The 9,427-nt window shown below is 44.7% G+C and overlaps 1 protein-coding gene across 6 annotated transcripts in view; it reads right to left on the bottom strand.

The window, feature by feature from the left end:
* Nucleotides 1-1,555: 1,555 nt before the first annotated feature.
* The window catches only part of GRK3 (G protein-coupled receptor kinase 3), a 105,328-nt gene continuing 97,456 nt past the window's right edge, over nucleotides 1,556-9,427 (bottom strand). For 5 of the 6 annotated variants that reach the window (XM_025199552.1, XM_025199548.1, XM_025199539.1 and 2 more), the window contains one exon: nucleotides 1,556-9,126. In XM_025199552.1, the coding sequence (XP_025055337.1) occupies nucleotides 8,965-9,126 (162 nt within the window). In that variant the 3' untranslated portion in view covers nucleotides 1,556-8,964. The remainder of the gene's footprint in view (nucleotides 9,127-9,427) is intronic. The other variant, XR_003093184.1, reaches the window with a different exon arrangement.

Below are 9,427 nucleotides of genomic sequence, written 5' to 3'. Positions count from 1 at the left end.
CGGGGACTACTTGCAGCACTGTTTTCTTTGCACGTGGTTACATGAGCCCTCAGACACGGGGATGCTCGCTGCGGCGAGAGAACGGCCTCCCAGGTGCTGCCGTGTCGAAGGAAGAGCTCTGCTGGCCGGAGGAGAAGGACCGTGGGCGCAGACGCTGCCCAGTGGAGCCTGAGATAATTTCTCTCTCCTTTTAATTAAACTATCTTGAAACCTGCCTGAGGAAAACACTGCAAAGGAATGAGATCCTGGGCTTGCAAGGATTTAGGAGCCACTGTTAGCTTGGTCCAAGAGAGGATCAGTATCTCCATTTTCTCCCAAACATCGGCTGGATCAGCAGTGGTTTCCGACATGCGCGGCAGGCTCCCAATTTCAGGAGCAATCACCTGGAGCATCCAGAAAGCTGAGCTACAGAAACAGCTGGCGCTGTCGGCTGCCCGAGGGATGGCGGCGTGTGAAACGCAATGTCTGCCGATCCCCTCTCCAAAGAGCTGCCTGTACACTTCCAGAGCGCCTGTGCTAGAGGCCTCAAAAGATCTACTCATAAGAAAAGAAAACAGGAATATTAGACTTCAGTTCCCCGGCGCAGAGCTGACAGTTGTCCCAAGCGCCTCGCAAACACTGGTTAAAAATACCTCCCAGGCCCGCTCGAAGCGGAGAGCTGGAAGGCGTGCCGTTTCGGGGAGGCCTGGCTCATTGCAGGCCTCTGCTTTACTGCCGCTCTGGGCCGCTCGAGCAGCGCGGGAACACGGCGGGTTCGGGTATCCGCGGCCTGGCCTGCGCTGCAATGGCCTGGGCGAAGGGCTCTTCGAGTCTGCCGCCTGCACCCATCATGCATTAGGACAATGCAATGATTTTGCACGCAGGAAACATCGGTGACCCACGGGTGAGGGAGACGGCCTGCAAGAGCCAGGGGAAAAGGGGCTGGTGAACGAGCCGAACTTGAACGCGTGCGTTACTGGAGAAAACTCTGGGAGAAGCCAAGCGGCAGCACCGAAGAAGCGTGTCTGGTGGCCGGACGGCAAGTGCCCCCGCAGCGAGGGGCCCGGGGCCACAGCAGCCCCGTGCAGCGCAGCCCGGGCCCGCCCCTGCTCCCGAAGCAGCTGCCGCTGCGCTTTGAAGGATGGCGTCAGCTGGCAGGAGGGCCTGGGCAGCCCGTCGTCCGGGTGGCTCCAGCGCGGAGCCTGCGTCCCACCTCTGGACGAGCTGCGGGAGACCCGAGCCAGGCCTTGGGCAGGGAGAAGACACCGCGGCAGCACCGAGGAGCGAATACAGAATAAAAGCTCTTCCCCTTCTCTGTGAGCCTGGGAAGGGGGCTCCGTTCACACGATGCAAGGAGTCTCCTTTCCCTGGGAGGCAAGGCCTCACTGCACTGACGCTACTGTCCTTAAAAATCCCCCGTTCTTTCCATCCGAGCCATCCTCCCTCGGGAGGACGTGCTTCGGACACGCTCCCGGCTCAGGAGACACTTACCTGCATCGAGGCGCCCGCGTCCCAGCGAGCCGGGATGCCCGACGGCCTCGCTGGGAGAGAGAAAAAATGAAGGACCAGAGCAGGCTCACATGATTGGTTTTTTTATTGTAATTCTCTTTGTATGAGAGCAGTCGACCAACACACAGAAGCAGCTTCGCTGTTCCAAAATGTCTCATTTAAAAAAATAATAATAATAAAATAAAAATGGTCGAATTAACTAAAGGTGGCACATCACAGAAACTGCTGAGGACTGTAAACTCTGCACACAGTCTCTGAAAGATACTACTTCAAACGTGCACTAGTAGTATATCGATGAGGTATAAAACCCTCTTCCGCACAATAAATATGAAAAGAGCAAAGTACAGAAAACAAATAATGTTCCTCATAGATACAATATCTAAAGTTATTTACAAATACTGGCTTCTCTTACCATTAAATTACACATTGAAAACAGGTTCGCTCTTTTTTTTGTTGTGTTTTGTTTTTTTATCACGAGTTGCTAGTAACGTAAAACTGCTCCCGCGCTGTTGCTTTTGCAAGGCTGAATTAAGTCACCAAAAATATGAGTAAAAAAAAAATGCCTCTCACAGGAAGTTCTTGCTTTATTCTGTTTTTCAGGACTGGTTTTACTTGCTCTATGTCGGACCTGCTCAGCTCTCTCTCAATCACCAATAAAAAACGGACCCGCTGGGACAGGTGGAGCTTAGCCGGACTCGGGGGTTCAGCCCCAGCCCTATTCTTCAGTCTAACAAACAAGAATGGAAATAACAAATACATCAGGAAAACGCAGATGCTGGGAGTTCGCTCTGCCCTTCAGCCTGGGACTTCAAAACCCCAGCCTCTGGGTATCATTTTAAAGACGCGCTCGATCAGCCTCGGGACACGTTTAAGAGAGTGCTTCGTAGCAGTCTGAGGAGGACACCGGTGTCTCCTTTATATTGGCCTAGTCTCTATCTCCGCGGATGCTCTTGGGCAGGACCGCTCCTGTCCCGTTTCCCTGCTGGCCACAGAAATAAGCTATAGACAAACAAGCATGAGAATGCAAAAAAACCTGCAAAACCAACCCAAAACCATCAGCCAAAATTAAAAAACAAAGAACAAAAAACCAAGAGGCAGTTGCCTTGACACTGTGCTGGCACCCACTGAAAAGAAAGCACTTCAGAGAGCACATCAACGAGAAGAGGAGGCTTAACCCCGGTGACGAATAAAAGCGGCTCCCCGTCAGCAGAAAGCTATTTAATTAAACGCTGCAGCCTGTGCACTTTTGGCTTCACAACGTGCGGAGATTAAAAGCCCTTGTTACGACCTAACCGATTTGTCGAAGCGCAGATACCCCGATAGAAGTGGATAAATTAGTTTTAGCAAATGATTCGTCCGACAAGTTTAGGTCTCCTTTCTGCTTGGTAATGAGCCACCAGGAAGAGGTGAACTTCCAGCTTTCTCCACCGCCCCCAGCGGGTCAGCAAATATTTAGGGCAGACCTGGGATGGGCTCCGCGGTAGAGGCCACCCCTGAAGCCAGCAGGTGCCACTGAAATACAAGTAAAGGCTATTTTGAAGGTTTTGGTGGGAATTACGCAGCGCACAGGCCTGGCAGTGGCCGGCTGTGCAGGGAAGCCCCTCGGACGCAGTCTGATTGGTCACCGATGTCTCGCGGTGCCATCTCGGTTTCCTGCTTGAACGGCCTAAACATTATGGATAAAACAAGTCCTATTTTCTGGACTGTGACACTTATAACTGCTCGTTGCTTTTCCATGAAAAGTCCCGATCCTAAAGAGGCCACGAGAACGCGGGAGTGCAAATGTTCTTGTGCCTGTACTTACGTTTGACTCCTCTCCCCAACTCTTCGTGGGAGTAAAACCTCATTAACTGAGCGGTCATGACCAAAAGAGGCACTCTAAAATGCCAGCCAAGTGGATGGGTTTCATTTACAAAAACGTTTCTACGCTTCCTTCACAGAGTACCACATTACACGGGTGACCTCGGGCACAGCCAGGAAGTGGGCAGGGTGTTACCCAAATTAATTCGACTTTCTTTCTGAAAAACAGAATAAAGCTTTTCAATCCTATCTGAAAGGAACTGCCATCTTTTGAAACAACCAGCTGTACAGAAAAGGAGCAGGAATTTCATGGAATGTCAGAAGTCGAAGAAACACATGGATTTAATAAATAATATAAAATGTTTTGTCCTTTTCTTCTTGTTAAAATAGAATTCTTGGTTTTATACCTACATAGCTTAGCAACCTTTACATTAAACAAAATAAAGCTGAGTCTGTGATGATTAGTTTAACACAAAATAAAAATACAATTTAACAATAGTATTAAAACAGGCAATGTTCAATCAAAAGATCATTCATATAAATATGTACATCGTGGAATATAAGTCAACAAGAAACAAAATTAAATCATTTTGAATTTGAGCAGACATTTGGATATAGATATTTTTTTCTATATATCTTAGATCCCCCCCCCCCATTTTGTGCAATACTAAAAATTAATACTATACCTTTTCAAAATAACATCTTTTTTAGTTTGGAGAACTATTGACTCATTTCCTATATTAATCAGCACAATTCGAACTCTTTACTTTCCACTGTACAGTTTAAAATAATCCTTCCCTCGTATGCATTCAGAACACGGATATTTCATATAAAGGCAACTTATCATCAAAATCTGGCTGTGGGGGAAAACCAAATCAGGTTTTGTATCTGTCTACAGGATTTTAAACGTAGCAGAGTTGTGTGCTAGGACTTAGTGTGAGCAAGGAAAAGAAAACAGCAATGCACAGAGAGCTCCGGGTATGTCTCCCTCCACGAAGGACTCACTAACACTTCAGGTCCCATCCCTGAAAAATGCAAGTATGTGAATCACTTGATGCAGAGCAGGGTTTGGCCCAGGCCTGATTTCAATCAGTAGCACAGCTTCCATCGAATCAAGGCTCGCAAGTAGTGCCAATGCTCATGTGGCTATGAGTTTAGAGGGTCTTGGCGCATATGAACAGATTTCTTTGTTTTGGTGCAAAATGCACTGGGTTTCCAATGCACAGGACTGTGCTAATAGCTGCATTTATTTAAAAAAATGCATTGGCAAGTGGAAAATACCTCGTTATTTTATCTTTCCTTCCAGAAAAATGGAAGAAGAGAGGCTGCTGTCACTTCACTAGTGGAGAGTCACCGAAGGTAGAGGAAACTTGATGCTGACTAGACTGAGCTCTGTTTCTTGAGCCCAGTGCCGGGGGCAGGTCCATGTACAAGAACAGCCTGGTCCACCCGTGCATTCATCCAACTAACTCTTGCAAACTGCAAGCCTTGCATGTAAAGGTTTAGAGCCTGAGTGGATACCCACAGGCTGAGAGGGTTGGATCCAGCGCCCAGTGAACATAAAGGGATTCAAATCGTTTTCGAGATGAGGTCGTCAGACAGAAGCAGTTTATCAGGCTGTAGCCTTGGCCCTACCTGCACTAGCGCAATAATGAAATGACAGTCGAGCGCCACTTCTGCAAAGAAGCATTCAAACGAAAAAAATTAGCTGCAGGGATGACCTACATCAGGGCACAGGAATGAAAACACTGTTAAAGTTCTTCCTATGGTCTTGCAAGTTTGAACTCAAGTACTTAACAGATTTGCATAATAAAATGCCCTTCATTTATAGTGTTGGCACCATAAGGCCTTGTTAGAGGGTGCCCAATGAAATACTGCTCAGCTCCTAGTGATTGCCAATGGGTAATGAATGCCCCCTTTACAGAGTTACGCTTTTCCTTTCTGCATGAATGATGGATGCTGCGCTTGAACAGGACTCTGGTTCTGACTCAGGGCCCCTCCCCTGCTGAGGAAGGCCTATAAAGCATGTGGTTACGTCCCACCAACCTGACCAAATGCTTCAATTGCTGTTCTGACTCAGGACTCCAGCTCACAACAGTCAATAGGAAGGACTGACGCATCCTCCACAGTGCCAAATGGATGGAATAAAGAATACAGGATTGAGCCACAAGTCTTCTAAAGGTAATTAAGGAAGATCTCTAGGTCTCTATGGGTCTGGATCCTTTGAAACTCGCACACTGGCTAGGCATTAATCATGCAACCAGCTCTGATCACACTACTCGCGCTTGCTTCAATTTGAGAACGTGCAAGTTTACCACCTCGTATGTCAGAATTAACTATGGAGAATTGCTGTGAAGTCTTCCCAGTGCGGTACGTGGATATAACCAGGACGGGACCGACACTGTGCAGACTGCGTTTCTGTGCTTGCAAGAAAAACGAAACCATTTACTTGCAAATGCTTACAACAAAAATCTACCCTAGAGATAAGAAAAAAAAATATATATACATCAAGCTTTGAGATAAACGACATAAAAAGCTGTGCTTAATATTTACTTTAGTTTTCTTAGTGAAAGCAGCTTTTATTTTTTCTTCCCTGAATTTTTTTTTTTTTCAAAACTTGCTGAGTGTACGAAGGTGATAGAAGTGTGTGAAACACCATGCCAAGTCTTACTGTACATTTTCAAAGTTAGCAAGGTTTTCTACCTATTTATGCATTTTATAGCCTCCATGAAAAAACAGCAATTCCATGAACATTGCTTGTCCCATGAACACGCTGCATCTCGAATTTGGTCTCTGAAATTGCGGTTAAATGTGATGCCTGATCTCTGGTTTGGGAATTATAGGATTTAAAGTCTCTCCCTGCAGCTGAAAATTCGGTTTGGAGCTTTTGGCATCTCACCGTCATCTGTGAGTAATACCACGGACAGAAGGAAGTGTGGGATAACCGTTCGTTCCTTTAGCCTGATGGCTGAACTAAGACACTGGGATGGGTGCAAAGGCAAACCTTCAGTAACTCATATTACTATTCCCAGGAAAAAAATCAAAATAAGAAGTGTTACACTTATATTAAAACTTGATTCCTATCAGCAATTAGGAAAGGGAATGTCATGAGTATTAGACAACAGTAGGTTTTAGCTGCCATTTTAAAAATCTAAATCCAGATCTTTCAAATAATAGCTTACAAAAAATGAGGTGATCGTGTACAAAACTACACACGTGTTCAAGTGTCAGCCCAGCTCCATTTTATAATGTCAGTTTAGATTCAAGATATTTCCGCAAGCAATTACAAAACCTTGACTCATAGAAATCAAGGTTTTTGAGGCACAGCTTTTCACCTGCAGGTATATCTTCCCTGTATGTACAAAAACCTTCATTCTAGAATTTATTATGAAATATATTCATAGATCCACAAATATTCCCACAGGATTTTTTTGGCAAAAAAATTCAGCTGCGGAAAATAGTTCGAGACAGCAAATGAAACAGATCTTGAACTAAAAAAAATCTGAATGGAGTACCAGGTCATCCGAGGACTGCAAGAGTGGTTTTACCAGCGTTTGAGCTTTCCTTTTGTGCAAAACATAAAACAAAAAGCATAAGCACTTTATATGGCATTCTTGCAAAAGCTTAAGAGAAACCAACATACAGTAGGTGCCATCATAAATTAAACATCTGCCTCTCCACAGTGAGGAGGAATCTCTTTTTCTGAGTTTAGGACGAGCCCACAATTACGGCTTACGGAAAGACACCTGGACTCTGAACACTACTAATCAGTAGGTAACAACAGGATGTGGTGCTTATTTTAAAGAGTAATGCAAGAAAAATAATTTGTAATGTCCTTTAAAGAAAATATCGGCTGCCAGGCACACGGCCTCTCACAAAACTTGAGTCCCTTTTCACGCCAAACCAAGTTACAAGTATCAAGTGGTTTGCACTGTTGTCAAAGCCCATGCCATAGCAGACAGCTAAGCCATTCCCACTTTTTGTAGTGAAGACATCCAATTTACAAATATGCTCAGGAGAAACAGAGGAATCTTTTTAATTTTAAAAAGATTGCTACCTTAATCTGAAAAAAAAAAAAAAAAAAAACCCACTACTGAAGCTCTGTGACTGACTAACAAATTGGAAATAAACTTGCTCAGAAGAGATGAGCAAAACAGACTGTTGGCAGAAATCCTATTTACACAGATGCAATTCCCACTGACTTCTCCGAGTGTTGTAGTCCACAGTAAAACACTGTGTAATACAGAATTAGCTCTAAGCTCCCATTCAGCTCTGACATACGCACCTCCTGCAAATCCATTATAATCGATGAGATTCACAGTATGCATAACAGGGCAGAAATTGGCCTGAAATGTTTGAAGCTAACAGTTAAATATTACACTTTGTCTTACGTGAAATACCAGTTTCCATGTGACACGTGAATGGCAAACTAAGGAGAATTTACATAAAACCGGCATGGATCAGCTCACCTCCTGTCAGCTCCATCCTCAACATTCGCAGGCTGTTTTCAATGTGAATGCTTTGAATTCCCTGTCGAGGGAAATTAGACCGTTTTTGTGCAGCCAAGCCACCCGACATGCACGGGAATCTTCTGAACTTGGCTAAAATGAAGGTCTGCAATAGCTATGCTATGAGACCGCACTGTTTACATGGTGTGTGCGCGCGTGCGTGTGTGTAAAAGAAGGATCCACAAGTTCAGTAACTGAAGAGTGACCCAGAAGAATACGTACCAAGGCCCTCACGTATTTTACCCTAGAACATGCACTAATATGCACTGAATCGGAATATTCTTTTTTTTTTTTTTTTAAAAGTGCAATTCACCTGAAATGGAAAAGAACCGTCTTTGTATTCACTGTAAACTTGTCAAAAGGAATCTGCTCTTTAAAAACTGTGCTGAAATAGTCAATATATACAACAGAGCACTAGATGAAGCTACCTCTCCACCAATTATTACTCTATTGTGTCAGTTATAGTACTGCATATACGTAGAAGAAGCAAAACGGTGGTAGCTACTATTCGTGAGTACAACAAACCAAGTGAATAATCTGGGTTCAACATTTCCATGAAGTTATAACAACATTTAAACCACAGGACAGTTAGAATTCAGTACTCAGAAGTGCATAAGAGTCACACTGTTGATCACCAGCAGTATGGAGCAAGGTTATATTAAAGTCAGCAGTGATGGTTGGAAAGAACACGGCAACACATAAGATTACATGTTATCCAACACGGCAAGTTTGCAGTTCCTTCCAAAGTCTGGGGATATGTCAACAGTGACATAAAAATGTAAATGATAACAAGTAGCAACCATTTTAGTTTCCAGGTCTGGCATATACCAAAACCAGGGTATTGCAAAGAAAACAGTGTCTTCCTTCCGTCTAGGAGGTTCTAGGATAACACACCACTTTCAACACCGCCAGGGTGCAATAATACATGGGGATGAGAAGCAGCCTCTACAACTGACAACTGTTATGAGGGCACATTCACCTTGTCATTGCTTCAGCTTCATAAGCTCCACGAAAAAGAGTCCCGACATCACCCCATGCTGTAAACATCCCATTCTTCTAGGTACATCCTGCTTCAGGAATTGTACAGAGGAACCAAAAATGACACCGTAGACCTCACACACAGGGACAGAGTAAATTTCCTTAAGTGAACGCTGCTCTCTTCTCCCGTCTACAGACCGTTGCTATTCCTGTGGCTGAGTGGTGGTTTGGAGAGCTCGACCACTGTGGAACGAGATTTATTGAGAAACTTTGGAGCCCGACGTAGCAGCCTCTGTGCCTCAGTGAAAGCTTCTGTCAGCTCTTTTTTCCACTGAACAAACTCTGGATCACTCTGAAAGAGACACCCGTGTTGTTAGGGACTTCACAATCAACCCCAATGTTAGGGAATATTAACTGCCCCCGCTCCCCCTTCTATGCAAGTATTTTAAACAACCTGCTTTATGGAGTTTTTTGGAAAATTAATTGCTCAGGACATTGCTAATATACAGCCTTTCAGCTTTAAGTCATTTAGTCAAGCCCAGACAAGTGGTAGCAACCAAAGCTGTTAAATGCTTGCTGAAGAATGCCCACCTTCTTTAAAACTACGGTAAGCACCTGGCTCCAATTACCAACCAATTCACTTGTACGGGTGG

Source organism: Alligator sinensis, unplaced genomic scaffold (genome assembly GCF_000455745.1).
Source record: "Alligator sinensis unplaced genomic scaffold, ASM45574v1 scaffold628_2, whole genome shotgun sequence".
NCBI lineage: Eukaryota > Metazoa > Chordata > Crocodylia > Alligatoridae > Alligator > Alligator sinensis.
The sequence above is the reverse complement of the archived record's forward strand: the minus strand, read 5'-3'. Positions and strand labels throughout refer to the sequence as shown.